Here is a 16,458-nt window from a genome sequence, read left to right on the forward strand (position 1 = left end):
CTATTGGTGAGCAGATGAGTGTCAGAATTTACAGTGGACAGACACGTCACTGCCTGTGATAAGCACAGGCACAACAGAACAGAGTGCCCTGGAGCAGAAGTGTAAGAGGGGACGCTCTAGGCTGTGCATGGCTATGCTGCTGCTGCTTGTTCTGTGTCCCAGTCTGCCACTGGTAAAACAGAACACGCAACCTCCATGTGTCTTATGCTTGTGTCACAAGCAGCAAGCGTTCTGTGCTTGTTAGCACTTCCAGCTCCTTAGAGAAAAGTACCCTGTAACTATCAGAAGCACTAGGTAGGGCACTGACAAGGTGTGCACATTCTGCTTGTTTGAACCACTAATCAGGTAGGCATGATTGTGAGTAGTGAGGAAATGTGGCTTTATCCTGCTCAAGAGAAGTGACCCTGGGCTCTGCTTAGTTCTGCAGGGCTGGCAGAAGCCTGGCACCTGTGAGGAGCAGTGCAGACACCAGAATCTTGATTCTGGAATTGGTAGCTTCTTCTTGGGTTATCTTTTCCCTCCACCTTCAGACTGACTGGCTTTGCAGATTTAAACAATATTTTAAATAGTACTTCAGTATTTTATCTATTACATTGCCATCATTTCAATATGAATCAAAATAACTACAATTAGCACATGATTTACTCCCACATTTTTCAATATAATTTTCCCAAGCCACGCTATGTATGAATCAAATACTGCCTTGGAGTTATTGAATTAGGGTTCAGTAAGAGTATCATGATTGCGTAGCACCAATTTCGGCCAAAGAAATTTCAGCTGTGGCCTAAGAGTAAAAGAACAGGAATATTCACCTTCCAGAATTTAGCAAAAGTGAAAATATAATTTTTTCTTTATTACCCATCAAAACTTGTCCGATTCATTTCAGTGATGTTTTCTGGACTAGGTAAAAAATTCTTTTTAGTTTCTACATAAAAATATTTGAGTGGAGCTGAGCATTACATTAGGCCACTGATTGTGATATTGGCGCGCCATATGATCATTTGTTCAAGTCCTAGCTGCTCCACTTCCAATCCAGCTCCCTGCTACTGTGCCTGGAAGTGGTGGAAGATGGCTCAAGTGCTTGGGGCCCTCCCACCTGCAACCTGGTGTTCCAGCCTCCTGGCTTCAGCTTGGCCCAGCCCCAGCCCCAGACATTACAGCCATTTGGAGACAACCAGCAGATGGAAGACCTCTCTCTCTCTCTCTCTCTCTCTTGTCTCGCCCTCTTTCTCTGTTACTCTGCCTTTCAAATAAATAAATAAATCTTTAAACACATATTTGAATAACTAGCTGATCTTAATATTCTGCATATAATTTGGTTTATAGCCCTAAAGTTACAAAAATGGTCTGTCTAAAAATCATTAATTTTTATAGAAATGAGTAAAAGGAAATATTGATAATCAAATATACTTAATAAAACTAAACAAAAATAATATTAACCAAGAATTCTATTTAAAATTTAATTGTAATGTTTTTAGTTATTCACATTGTTAAGTAACATATGTTTTAACTTATATGATTTGAATGCCAATTTTAATTCTTAATTAAATCTATGGAGGCAAAATATTAAGAGAATCCATACTCTGAAAGTAATGAACTGCCTAATAACTGTTTTTGCCTTTCAGTGACTCAGTAACAACAGTAATCTGAAATCACTTTTCCTACATATATGATTTCTGTTGCAATGGCCAAACAACTTCACAAGAAGCACTATCACATACATTATTATTTAGGTATAAGATCTTCCAGACCACTGGACATTGTGAAGAACCTGGGACTAATGGAAGGACCAACTGAAGTGGTACCAGTGGAAGATATTTTATTCACAGCTATCTATGAATTTTTATTGGTAAGAAACCATATGCATATGTGGAAGTGAGAGATGAATATTTAACATCATACATTTTGAGTGGACCTAATTGACTTATAGTGATATTTTCTCTAGGCTAAAACATGATGTCAGTCTTAAAGGGGACTCTTGAGATATGTTACATTGGAGTGACTTGGGATTTTGAATAACACCTATTATGTGCTTTATTTCTTTGAGACTGGCCTACAGTATGTTACCTTTGCAAAGAGATGAATTTCAAGTTATAGCTCCAGAGACTCAAGTAATTCATTAAAGCAATGATAGTGTGAAGCAGCCCAGCCTTTCCCACGTGCTGCCCATGCAGGTGTACTGGCAGTTGAGAATGAAGGTCAGGTCACAGTGGAGTGACAGATGAGGCACAGGAGAGGCCCCCTTGTGTGGGAGCCCAGTATGAGCTCAGCATCAGGGACTTGGTGGTAGAGGCGTACCTGTGGGACTGGTCAGGACACTGCCCGGTCTGGGAAGAATCAAGCTGACTTTTGTCCTGGGACATTGCCAATTTTTCAGCTGCAGCAATTGGGCAACCAGAGAGACTGTTTCAGAAAAGAAAAGCAGGAGGATCTGAGTTGAAGTAGAAACGAGATTTGGCATGTGCTTCATGGCACACTTGGCACACACTAAATGTTAAGTCATATTAATAGTTCACTTTGCACCATTCTCAAACTCAAAGATCCCAAGGGGTCTTGCAGACTACAAGGTCAACATTTGTCTCCCATCCCCAGCTCAGAGGTGAAAGGTAATAAACTCATTTCTGAAGTTAAAATATTCCATAAGGGAGAAAGAACTGAAGGATTTAGAAACATCTTCATATTTGCAGTAGAATGTGCTCCTTTTAATTGCCATGTGTCCAACTACAGAGATTTGCACAGTAACTCCATAGTTCTGCTTAGCATCTCTAGTCAAATTTTAGGGTCTAAATTTTATATCTTAGGTTAAATTGAAAATACAGAATATGAGATTTTCTGGCAAAGTTATAATGTATAATCATCTACAGATAGAATAAAATGCACATGTAAAATAATCAGCATTTTCACTAAATATTTATACACATACAATATATTAATATTTAAATTTATATATAAAACATATAAATGTTTTATATTAGTCACAACATCAATTAAATGGTGTCCACCCTCCTTCTAGTTTACAGTCAAAGATCATTGTAGTCTGAAGCCTCTTTTGGCTCTTTTTAGATGCCTAGGGGATGGGATAAATTGTGACTCATGAACAACTTTTCTCAGCATTGAAACTGCAAGGGTAAAGTTTCTGAGAAAACGAGAACACATTCTACTTGTCCGCTATTTTGTTACCATAATTGGCTCCTAATATAAAAATGTCCAGAACCGATAATAACGAAGTGGTTTTCATCTTTTTGGCTCTGCACTCATTGAGGATATTTCATACTATCCATTTCACATGGTAACATAGTTGATGGTGGCTGACTCCGCAGCTCACTTGGCTAATCCTCCACCTGTGACACCGGCACCCCGGGTTCTAGTCCCGGTTGGCGCCGGATTCTGTCCTGGTTGCTCCTCTTCCAGTCCAGCTCCCTGCTATGACTCGGGAGGGCAGTGGAGGATGGCCCAAGTGCTTGGGTCCTGCTCCCACATGGAGGCCAGGAGGAAGTACCGGGCTCCCGACTTCGGATAGGCGCAGCGCCGGCCATAGCGGTCATTAGGGGAGTGAACCAATGGAAGGAAGATCTTTCTCTCTTTCTCTCTCTCACTGTCTATAACTCTTTCTCTGTCTCTCTCACTGTCTAACTCTGCCTGGCCAAAAATAAATAAATAGAAATAGTTGATGGTGTCGCAGCAACTTTCCCAACACACTGAGCACTGGCTGCTGCAGAGCTTCCTTTCTGCCCCCTTTTCTGCAGAACGACTAGCTCCTCATGGGAATTACCTCCTGTGGGTGTTGCGGTTGCTGTTCACGTGACCCCTTCCTGTGCATCCTGGAGTCGGGCACTTGAGCACATTTTCATGCATGGCCAGAACTGGGCACGGACACCACATAAAAGGAAAGAAAACTTTGCTGTAAGTCCATAGCATATTAGCAAGTTTATTTCTCCATTTTGCATTCAAATGACATTTGTTACACCAGGCTTCCTCCCCCAAAATATTATAAAAGTTTGCATATTAAATATGATTCAAAGATAAGTTTACTGTGGTGCAAAATTTTTTTGAAAGCCACGCATAGGAGAGGTCTTCAAAAACTTGGTATTGTCAGAAAACTATTTACAGATATCAAAAGTTTTCTGCACCAAAATAAACTTTGAATTCCATTTAATAAGTGGACTTTTTGAAATGCCTTCATATTCGGGAGAAACAAATGGGCACTTCAGAACTTCAGACATTAAATCAGTGAGCTTGTTCAAGTTTTAATTTCTTTGAACTACACACATGCTCAACAGTAAGCCTAAACAGGATGATTCTGTTCATGTTTATTTGAACTGAAAATCTCATAATTTTCCTTTCTCATTTATGTGCTTTTCCTTGATGGAGTAGATGGAGAATATTATATTAATATTCTTTCTATCTTCCCCTGTAGTCAGAAGTCCTACACATCATCTTTATCCCCTATGTGATATCATTTTGAGTCTTACTGTCCACCCATTTCCCACTGCTATTTGGTGGTTGGTGAGGTGGAGGGGACAATGGGAGAAGCAGTCTGAGGATCTGCCAGTTCAGTAGGAGGGTCTGACCCAAGGAGAATCAGTGACTTACAGAACCTCCTAGAGAAGGGTAATGCTGGGGCATCCCCGTTTCTATAGCTTGTATGGCCCGATAGGTGTCTCAATAAGTAATTTCAAAAAGTAGGGGACGTAGTGCGTTTGTACCATATAGCCTAGGAGCTGACATCTTTCCTCTGCCCCATGTCTCCCGGCTCACAGAAGGGCTGTGGGGGAGACCCAGGCTCAGGTTTGTTCTTGCTAGGGTCTTCAGCTGTAGCAGGGTGTCCTAAGACACATGAAGCACACATGTTCCCACAGCGAGGGCAGCCAGGAGGACTCTAGGGGCTGCCTGTGCTGACTGGAGGCCAAGGCTGGTGCTGGGCCTAGGAAACCAGACCTCCAGGGTAGACAGGACTGTGTATCACACAGTGTAGTCAGCAGGTCTTAGTCTCTGCTTCCTGATGCCTTGACATCAGGGACCCTGCTGACTTTGGCCAGCCTGCCCCTCCCAGAGCCTGCCAATTCCTGAAGAGCGGGAACTAGCCCATGAGCACATTTGTATACAAACCAATTCATACAGAGCCCGCACCTGATCACATCCTATGTTTGGCTCTCATACACTGGGCCACTCTCCCCTTACCCAAATCACTCTGTGCCAGGGACCAGACACCCAGGGACATCCCTGCACCCCAGAGTCCTGAAGTTCCTCAAGCCAGCCAGTGCTAAGCAGGCACACTTTTCCTCCTCTGTTCCTCACACCAAAGCTACACTACAGCTGTTGTCCACACCATCCTCTGTCTCCTAACCCACTCTGATGCCCTGTGCTCCCTGCCCATGGCATGGGCATGCCCCTTCCTCTTGGGAGCTGCAAGCCACACATGGTCTTCCCTGTGGCAATTGTCTCCCGATCCATTGTCCTTATTGTACCTCAAATTTCCTATGACCATGCAATGCCTTAAAACACAGGGCTAAATGGAGACTCTCGTAACAAAGAGAAAGAGTCGCGCTTCCAATCCAAATTCCAAAGTGGACAAGAAAGTAGGTCAGCTTGTGATGCTGCGGTGCACCACTTCTCCGGGGAGCGAGAGGTACTCACTTTCCAGGGGAACCCGGACTTTGTGGGGGCACCCCGAAAGGCTGCGGTGGTGGGGGTAGAGGCCTGTCACGTGCCCTGTGCCATCACACCCTGGGATGGGGCATTTGGTCTCCCTCTTTTCAGGCCTCGGCGAATCTACAAAAAATGAAATTGAAAAACTCATGCAGTTATTCTTTGCCTTCTCATTCAGCAGGGTGGCCTTGCCGGGTGACATTCCCACTTTATTCAGGTTTACCCTCATAAACATCTTTTATACACTGCCTTGAATGAGACCCTCAACTAAGACCCGTGAAGTCATAAAACAGGTTGTCAATTGTGTTAGTTTCCTAAGCAAAGGCTGACACAGGGCAAGAGAGTGTTAAAATGCAGAGCTGGTTTTAAGTTGTCGTGTCACATATTGTAGTTACAGTCTCATTATGAAAAATCAACCCTGTGCCCTGAAAAGGGAAAAAAAAAGTGAGAAAGAAGAATTTATTTAAGCACAAACCACCTTCTATTGAAAGAGTCTAGAGAAAGCCAGATTCAAAATTTACAAAGCAAAGAAGCCACCATATCTGAGAAGTGCCACTCTGGCCTTGTCCCTGCCCAGGGTTGAGGATGGATTGGCCAGGCACCCATCACACACAGAGTCTGCTCCTGCAGAGCAAGTGACAAGAGTGAGGCCCAGGGACCTCATCTGTGTCCTGCCCACCCAGTCAGAAGGGCTACAGGGTCCCAAGACTCCAAGACCCATGGTCACCACAGAGGAGAAAACTACAGTAATGGTGGGACTAAGCCACTGATTCTACCCTGAATGCAGAAACTGAGGCAATGAGAAGACGACATGGAAAGGTTAAGTTCTGGAAGGAGAGTCTCTGGAAATGGAAGCAAAAGGAAGAGAGGCTGCCTTCCCAGAGGCCTGAAGAGCACAGCCAAGGGCAAAGTGGAGTGGATTCACACGTGCTGACGGCCACAGAAAGGACCACCTTGTGACTTGTTTCGTCAGGCTGCCTGGAGAGAGCGGGAATGAGGAGAGGCTCAGGCTGCAGAAGGGGAGAGGTGTAATTTTTGCTGAGGGTTAGATAAAACATTCTGTAAGGATGCTTAAAATGTTCACAGAAAATGAAATGAAAAGGTAAGTCTATCAGTGCAAAAAGTATTTGAGATCCATGCATAGTTTTTTCATAATATGCATTCTCATGACTTTGTTGAAGATCCCTCATATAAATATATAACCTACATGAAGACTGAATAGGAATGCTGATGAAGTTAGAGCTCAGGCCAATGAGGCCTTGTTCAGAAGTGTTTATATTCGTGAATGAGACAATAAATAAACCTAATACCGAAATGTGTTATCATAGCCAACACTGTCCCATGACTCTTGCTCACTGGAGAAAGCCTGTCCCTCAGCATTCTGGGAGTGGAGCAGGAGTGGGAGGTAGAGCAGAGGTAGGGGGTCTCGTGGGAAGCAGAAAGCATGCAGGATCTTCAGAACAGGGAGCATTTGGAGTAACAGGCACACTGGATGCTGAGAGGGAAAATAATCTACTTATGATTCTGCCCAAGAAGCTGCTGATGGGTAGAATTCAAAGAAGGGCCCTACCAAGCCTGCATTGCTTCAGCTTGGTGCCTAGTACCCAGAGCAGACCACTGACACAGGGTGTGACAAATGCCTTCTGGGGTGGTGCACTGTGAGAGCAGCCATGCCTCTGTGATACCGTGGCACCCCAGTTGTTGCATTTCAAACGGCTTGGGCAGATGGGCACAGCAGGTTGCATGTAATGCAATTATATGGGGGCATGGTTTCAGCAAAGGGGGCGGGGCCAAGGATCCTTCAAGCCTGTACTACCAGTCATGGAGAGTCAGGAGACAGACAGCTGTGGAGCTATAGGGGAGCGAGGCACAACTAGAGGCAGGGATGTGTCCAGTGGCAGGCATCTGTGTTCCTGGGAGGCAGGACTCCCACGTGATGATGTCCAGACTACACTCTGTGTTTTGCAGGACTAAGAGGCCTAGGAAGAGTTTGCAATGTTCTAGGGTTTTGTGGACCTCCATTGTATTTTATTCCAGAAATTTCAAGTGGATGTGGGTGTGTAAAATCTGTGGACCACGATTCAAAATCCTCAAAGTCTGATCCTAGTGTATTGCGAGAGCGGACCCTCAGGAAAAGCATGGCAGGGAAAAGCAGGAATAACAGCATGCATGTTGATGCCCTTCCTCTCTTGGCTCTTCTCCAGGGGAGGCCACATTTCTAAACCACAATGAAAGGTTTGGCTCGAGTGTTTCCCCTCCTCGCCACACTGTTTGTGTACAGGAAGCCAGAGAAGGTGTTGGAGATAACGTAGGCTGGCACTTGCCCAGGTGGGGCCCACTGACGGTCCACCATGCACCTTTGTCTGCAAGGCTCTTCTCTGCTGGGCCAAACAAAGATGGGGAGGAAATGCTCTGGAGGCCAGAACCTGCTTGCATGATAAGAAGCCAGAGCATGAGCTGGGGAGGCCACTGTCAAGCCTGCCTCTTCTTCTTTGATTTTGTTTGCCAATGGGGGTGACCTTAGACCCTGGTGATGTGACATCCTGGCCTGCATTCATGCCTGATAGACAGACAGTAGGAGACAGATTCCAAGACCTTGCTCTGTGGATTCCTGAAACCATAGATAGCACTAAGTACTATATATACTAGGATACCTCAAAAAGTTCAGGGAAAAAATGGAAAACACAAATGTATTTTGGTGTGAAAAGATTTTAAAATCCAAGCACAACTTTTCATAATATGTATTTTTCATGAACTTTTTGAATACTCCTTGTGTGCAAGTGCTATGCTTTTTCCTATGCAAATACCTATGATAATATTTAATTCATAAATTAGGCACAGCAAGAGGCTAACAACAATAACTATAATAATAGAATAATTATAAAAATATACTGTTATAAAAGTTACTTTACACACAAATCACTTATTTCTGGAATTTTTTACTTAAATTTTCTGGACTGCATTTGACTACAGATAACTGAAATTGTGATAAGTGAAACCTCAGATAACAGGGGACTTCTGGACTCGTGTAATTGCTTGTACTGCTCCCTTCCTTAAAAATGTCATAGGCTGGGCAATAAATTACGTGGTGATTTCACTTAACGTGTAACTGAAAGTCTTGCTACGTGCTTAGTAGCAGTAGCATAACCAAATTTGTTTAAGAATTGCCAACTCATCAGAAGACTTAGATAAAACAAAGTTTTAAAATTCCAGTGTTGTTTCCTTAACAGCAGAGTTGCCTGTGCAAAGTGCACAGGAAGCCAGGATAGGAGTTTGGAGAAGACGGGAGCCAACTTGATTGAGTGTTCACTGAGGAGCATGGGCTGCATGTCAGAGAAATAATCACTGTAGTTGCACTGGCTCCCACATCAGCAACAAGAAATAGGAAACTGAATAGCTAATTTGAATTCCACAGGCATCCTGAGTAGACGAAGCCTACAGCTCCCCTGCAGTGTGGGATATGCCATCTTGGCCTCTTTCATATCAGCATGGGCTTTGATCTCCTTGTGGAGGCTTGTAATACCCCATGCCCTATGCAATAGATTAGACTACTGTTCACTCATCCCATACTAGGAGAAGTTCCTATGTCTCCAATGTGACCTAGCATTTACAAACACAGATTCTGTTGCCTTGGTAATTTCTGAAAACAACAGCAACCACAAAAAGTTTAACGAGTGCTCTGAAAATAACCAAAAGGTCATCAAGTATCTTAAACTGTGATTCAAATACAGTTTCTCAAACTATTGGATCTCATTGGCCATAGGACATCATAATTGTATGATGAACATCATTTTGTGTGCTGTTAAGAAAGAAAACACTGTTAAAAATAAAACAATTGCATGCCTTTCTGATTTCAGCAATGTTAAAATAGGGAAACTATATCTCTTAGAACCAAAATAATATACTACATTAGGAATGTAGATATTGGGAATGTGGAATAAATCTCATCTTTTTTTCTGATTTTATAATTCATTTTAAAAAAAGTAAATTCAACAAGTCGAATATTAGTGGGAGCGTGCTGAGCTAAATACAATATCCTGTTCTGAACCACATGCTAGTCATTCATGGTCTGCCTTATTCTGGTCCCTGCAGGATGTCTGTCTAGCCTTATCTTGTTCCTTATTATTTTATTTTATTTCTTTTTAGTTCCTTCAGCTCTAAGTTGTAAGATTATTTGTCAGGGCTGGCACTGTGGCATAGTGGGTAAAGCTGCCTCTTGCAGTGCCAGCATCTCATATGGATGCTGGTTCAAGTCCCTGCTGCTTCATTCTGACCTAGCTCTCTGCTATGGCCTGGGAAAACAGTTGAAGATGGGCCAAGTACTGGGGTTCTTGCACCTATGTGGGAGACCTGGAAGAAGCTCCAAACGCCTGGCTTCGGATCAGCCAATCTCCAGCCATTGTGGCCATTTGAAGGGTGAACCAGTAAAGATTTTCTCTCTCTCTCTCTCGCGTGCGTGCGCGCATGCACGCCCTCTCTGTAACTCTGCCTTTCAAATAATAAATCAATGAATCTTTTAAAAAAAGATATTATTTGTCAAATTTCAGATGAGTTCTAAAATGGACTTAAAATGACCATATACAACTTATTTCTAAGTAAATATCAGCCATCAGAACTTCCAGATCACAGTAACTTTTTATTCTTATAAACCTTTTGGTTCTAGATCTACAACCTTGACTTTCTGTAAGATTTTTCCCTTAATTCTGTGGCTCTCAGACTTCAGTGTGCCCAAGAATCATCTGAGAACTTGCTGAAAAAGCAATAGAAATTCTAGAGCATGGGGTTGGATTGGATCCCAGAAAAATCCCCTTATACAGGCCTTGGAGGCACGTATGGGTCATTGGAAAACTCTACAAACAGCTAGAATCAGCATCAGGCTCATTTAGTGCAAGCCTCTGGAGAAAGAATGAGTGCAAGACTCCATGGGAGCAGGGGACACAACTTTCTCAAAGTCTGAGGAACAATATTAAGGTCTCCTCGAAGTACATTTACTCTCTTCCAAGTTGCACTGATGTATTTGAGATGGTGAGATTGATAGCTGGTAAAAGCATAGGCTTAGAAATGCATTAATATCCAGTGTTATCCCTAGAAGGGTCTGAGCTTTCTGCTTGGTTTGCAAGTGGCTAGACAGCATTTTGAAGCTCAAAAGCACTTGGATGATCCTAGAATGAAGGTAAGGAAAAAAATTAAATTTCTGGAATTGACTAATAAAGTGATTTGAAATCCAATCTGTACTAATGTACTTCTAAGAATGTTCAATAAAGTACATTTAAAGGCATAACTGTTTTAAAAAAACACTTCAATGAAAAGAGATTGGGGCCAGCACTGTGGCACAGTGGGTTAAAGCCCTGGCCTGAAACGCCAGCATCCCATGTGGGCACCTGTTTTAGTCCTGGCTGCTCCTCTTCCACTCCAGCTCTCTACTATGGCCTGGGATAGCAGTAGAAGATGGCCCAGGTCCTTGGGACCCTGCACCCACGTGTGAGACCTGAAGATGCTCCTGGCTCCTGGCTTCAGATCAGCACAGCTCTGGACATTATGATCATCTGGGGAGTGAACCAGTGGATGGAAGACCTCTCTCTCTGTCTCTACCTCTCTCTGTAACTTTGTCTTTCAAATAAATAAAATAAATCTTAAAAAAAACATTAACTGTGCTTTTCCATAGAAGGAAACTCCTGAAGTCTTCACTCCTTGGACAATATTCAACAAGTTAATGCTTTCTGATTAAAAAAAAAAAAGAAGAAGAAAGAAAGAAAGAAAGAAAGAAAGAAAGAAAGAAAGAAAAGAAAAGAAAAGAAAAGAAAAGAAAAGAAAAGAAAAGAAAAGAAAAGAAAAGAAAAGAAATAGATGGAATGCATCTTTTCTCCAAGGTGAAAACATTGCAAAACTGGCCAAACTTGATCCAAGAATGACCTGGGGGAAGGGAGAGTAATTGTTTATTTTAGAATTATAAATTGATGTTTGAACTGCATCTAGTTGTCAAAGGGTATCTGGAAGGAATCATTAAACCTAACTTCTGTCTTGAAAACTTCCAAGTAATTCTATTCCTAAGACAAATGCAAAAACGTCTTACGTTTATTGTTAAAGATTTGTCTTCCACCCGTGTCAACGACTTTGGTTTGCCTCCTTTCCCCTGCTAGGTGCCCCAGGAGGAACCTGTCCAGCTCCTTGTAGGTGTTGTGGAAAACGCAGCCTCGCTCCGCCTGCAGAGCAATCGCCTGCTCCAGCAGACTTAAGTTCCCAGTGGCTCTCTCCAGGTCTCCCGGCTCCTCAGCCCCAGCCGCCATGCTCTCGCTGTTCCTCTCCTCAGGTTCAGCCAAGGAAGGCTGGGCTTTGGCATCCGGGGGCTCCCGGTGTGTGTTCTGTGGGTCTCTCCTTTCCACGTCAGCATCACACCTGTTCTCACATGGAAGAAATGTGTCACCTTCAGTTTTTATTTCAGGAACTTCCAATATGTCTTTTTGACTATCTGCTAGCATGTACTTTGGGCCTCTGTGTGGTTTGGTTTCTTCTGAGAAGTTGGAGCTGCTGTCCCACCCATTCTCAGCACTCTCAGAGTGACTTTCGCTGTCATCCGAGGAGCAGAACCGTGGCTGGGAGTCCTCGATTTTCTCTCTTCCATCATCGGAATGAATAAGAAAGCACTCATCTGCTTCATCACTCTCTGCTTTTAAAGACTGGATGCCACTGTCATTTAAGTTTTCACTTACAGTCTGGACAGACACATTGTTTTCAAATTTCCCCAAGTGCATTAAAGATTTGACTACGAGTTCTTGATAACAAGTGTATCTATCTTCCTTCCTACGGGAATTTTCCTGGGCAGTTGAGTGAAGATTCTCGTCCACAGGTTTTATCCTGATATCCTCTATGGAAAAAGAAAATCAATATTGGAAACATAAAAGCAAAAAAAACTTTAAGGAAACTGTTCCAAGAATTCTTACACAAACACACATATTTATATATATGCACATATACTTCCACCTGTATATAAATGTACATGAATGTACTTTAAGAAGTTCATGAAAAAGTTGAATTAAAAGATAAGTTTATTTTAGCACAAAAAAGAGTTGTAATCCATGCACAATATTGTCAGAGTGCATTTTTTGAGAATTTTTTGAAGAATTCTCATATGCATGGATTTCCATTTTTTACGCCAAAATAAACTTAATTCTATTTTCTATAACTTTTTGAAATACTTTCATATATATTCACATGCATTTACTCTAACATAAATACATACATATACATATACTGACAGAACATGTTAATGTTTATCCCTATTAGTTTTATAAACATTGATGAGACAAACATCTATTCTCTTAAAACAAAACTTAGGGTACAGTATTCTGAAAATTTCCTTTAAAAATGAGCTATGATCATTTTCAGCACATTAAATGCTAAGCACTTCTAGAGTACTGAGCTAGACAAGAAATAAGTACTTAGCAGTAACAAGAGTGCAGATGCTGAATGTGAAGTGCTTGTTATTGAACCTCTAATATGGCCAAATCTTAGCAAACCAGAAGGGTGTCAACTATATTAATATTATATGTTGCAAAGAAAATATTCATCAGATTTCGTTAGCATAACAATGAATTTTTGGAATTTATGGAATGTTAACTGAGATATAAAATACATCCACAGGGAGATAACTAATAGAATTTTTAAGCTTTCTAGACTTCCTGTCTATTTTTGTAATAGTCACACTAAAATTTGACATTGAGGAAAACACAAAGGGGAAAATTAGCATGATCAAATAATGTCTTAGAGAGTAGCACATCTTCTGGTCTGATACTTGGGTGCATTCCCGTAAAAAAGAAATGAGACAAGAAGTGGGGATGGTTGGAGAATGCTGAAAGTGAACAAGTTGTTCTCAGTACTGGTCTATCTTGGGTCTTAAAGGACATGGTACCCTAAGATGGAGAGCAGGCGCCAAATGCCCCTCTATCCACAATGGTTTGAGGGCCAGCCATCATCCCAGGGCTATCCCCCACCTCAGTTTCAGGAATGGGCTCATAGGTGACTGATTGTCCAGGTGTGTGGTCAGCCTACACATGTCGGTCTCAGTGCAAACTAAAAGAGGGTGCAGATTCACTGACTGCCCACACCTGGCCCATACATACAGTGCCATACCAAACATACAGCAGGCTGTGAAACACATCCAACAACCCAGCCGGGGCCTCCAACATGGATTAGGACCAAAATATCATGCAAGAAAACAGAAGAATGGAAGGAAAGAAGGAAGGAAGGAAGGAAGGAAGGAAGGAAGGAAGGAAGGAGAAAAAAAGGAGGATGCAGGGCCAAGAAACACAAAATAATAAGTCCCCTTGAAGATTGTTAGAGACACCAAGTGAAGTGCATTCTGTGTTAATCAACATCTTTGGAGGAAAGAAAAGCACAGCCATCAGCATGAAGCTGGGGAGGGGATCCACGAGGAAGACAATGTGCCTTTTTTTGTCTCATTTAATTTTTTATAAACATTGTCTCTGACAAGGACACTCAAAAATACATCTCCATCATCTTCCTTTCTGGTAATTATCTCCCTAAATCAACAGTGGACTGCCAGGATCAAGTAAATATTGCCATAGTAACTAAAAGCATTTTTGGACGAAGGGAAGAATTCAGTCACAACACTAGCCCCTGTAAATAATGCTGATTATAGGGTGCAGTCTTTTGTTGGGATCTATTCAACGTAAACTGAAAAATTTAACATTTTAGTTCCTAGAAAAGAGACTGCATAAACAAGCACATAATATGTGATAGGATGGCCTATCCTCTCCTGGATTTGTATCACAGGAACTCCAGGTTTAAATAATATATTAAACATAGTCTAAAATGCAAATGAAGTTTTTCTCAATATCACGGTTGGCTATTAAGAGAAAGTGTAAAGGGTTATGATAATTTTAAAGTATTATGAACTACAGAAAACAAATAAAAAGCATTTTCAGTGAATATGCTCAATTCATTGAACTATTCTCTCACTCCACTTAACTACCCACATGTGTACAATAATGATTTATAGACATTATACCTAATTATGCATATTTGGGCTGTGTTAGAGTGCTAACAAAAGCTCTAGAAAGCAACAATTACCTCTGTTGCTTAGCTACATAGTTTAAAATATTCCTATTAAGTGCAGATCACCAGAGAGGCGGGAGTGACAAAAATGCACATGTGCATGACAATGCGTTTCACTGTGCTGCTGCCAACTGCTAGCATTTTGGGTCATTTCCAGTTTACATAATTGTTTGGTTCAACTGTTTGTTATATGCTAAAAGAAAATATTTATTAATTATTCTTCAGAAAAAGAGGATTCCTGCCGACAGAGGTGCCTTCGTGCATCGCACACGCTGGTTTACAGAGCGATGTTCGGCAAACTGACTTTCCACAACCCCATCCCTCCCAGGCTGGCACTGTAGTCACAAGAAAAAAGGTGAGCTAGCTATGGAACTTCACCCTCTCCAGTGAGGCACTTGTTTCTCCCGGCTCTGGAATGGGCTGCCTTCTTTTGTAAGTTCCTGTGAGTGTGTCTTTATTTCGCCTAGCAGCTGGGCCATATATTCTGTGTCTTTGCTGCTGAACTCACTAACAGAGCCTTGTCTCTAGAACTGGAGGGATGCAGGCTTGAGTTCTAACGCCTGCCTCCTCTCTGTACCTGCTTGGACAGGGCATTCAGCCAGTGTGAGCCTGGAGTCTCTGTTCCCACAGTGAGTGCAGCAATGGGGACAACGCCTGGGTCATGTGGGAACCTGATGGGCTCTCTCTGCCTTCCATAGCTACTATTTTAGAAGATAGCAATGACAGGGATACATGGGGCCCTGAACATGAATGAAGTGGGCCTGCTCTTCATCTGTGATCAGTAGTAAAATTGTGCCCCCAAGGAAGGGCAGAGGCCATGGGATTAATACAGCTCTTGTGGACTCACCACCCACATCGACACACATGCTGGCATTGCTCACCAAAGGTCTTTGAAGGTGGGAAGGCAGTGCTCAGTGCTTAACGTAGAGGAAAACCCTAGAGGCGCTGGAGGTTCCCAGACCTCAATACTGGTCCAGCATTGCCTGCCTGAGTGATCTTGGGCATGCCCTTGGTCTCCTGAGTCCTGGATTCTCAGCTTCAAAATGATGATCCAACAACACAGTGAGTAGATGATCTGAGCATCCCTCCCAACACAGTCACTAGTATGTACAGGAATGGTATTCTTTATTAATTTGATCTTCACAACAGCCACAGGGAAGGAGGCCATTTCTATTCTGTTTTGCTTGCTCAAGACCATGCGAAAAGAAAATGTAGGGCTGAGACCTGAACTCAGGCCACGAGGCTCCAGCTCTGCAGCTAGCAGTATGACCACCGCAACCCTTGGGAGAAACCACTAAAAATCCTAATAACCTGCTAGTTTCCTGAGTTTCATATTTTCCAGAGTGAATTTACATGGAGATACTAACATAACTGTCAGCTAACTTTCAATGACATAAACCATGAACCTTAAATTAGAAATAAAAATATATAAAAACAAATAAACAAAGCAACAAAACAAAAGCTAACAAGCTTACATCAACTATCTTAATATCACAATGACAATAAGTAAGAAAATTCCTAGGGTTAATTCCTGCATGGCACTACCAGACAGCTCTGGTCAGAGTATGGACAGATCACTGGTCTAGATCCTTCTCTCTCTTTTTTTTTTTTTTTTGACAGGCAGAGTGGACAGTGAGACAGAGAGACAGAGAGAAAGGTCTTCCGTTTTCCGTTCACACCCCAATGGCTGCTGCGGCTGGCGCACTGCGCTGATCCGAAGCCAGGAGCCAGGTG

At 42.3% G+C, this 16,458-nt stretch overlaps 1 protein-coding gene across 2 annotated transcripts in view; it reads right to left on the reverse strand.

Moving 5' to 3' along the window:
* ST18 (ST18 C2H2C-type zinc finger transcription factor) overlaps nt 1-16,458 on the reverse strand; it is a 159,863-nt gene that overhangs the window by 56,537 nt on the left and 86,868 nt on the right. For both annotated transcript variants that reach the window (XM_017341297.4, XM_017341299.4), the window contains exons 10-13: nt 11,723-12,514; nt 5,638-5,772; nt 3,773-3,863; nt 2,299-2,403 (exon numbers count right to left, since the gene is read on the reverse strand). In XM_017341297.4, coding sequence (XP_017196786.3) covers nt 2,299-2,403; nt 3,773-3,863; nt 5,638-5,772; nt 11,723-12,514 — 1,123 coding nt within the window. The remainder of the gene's footprint in view (nt 1-2,298; nt 2,404-3,772; nt 3,864-5,637; nt 5,773-11,722; nt 12,515-16,458) is intronic.

This window comes from Oryctolagus cuniculus, chromosome 6 (assembly GCF_051225735.1).
Source record: "Oryctolagus cuniculus isolate XC-2025 breed Fujian yellow rabbit chromosome 6, ASM5122573v1, whole genome shotgun sequence".
In the NCBI taxonomy this organism is placed as follows: Eukaryota; Metazoa; Chordata; class Mammalia; order Lagomorpha; family Leporidae; genus Oryctolagus; species Oryctolagus cuniculus.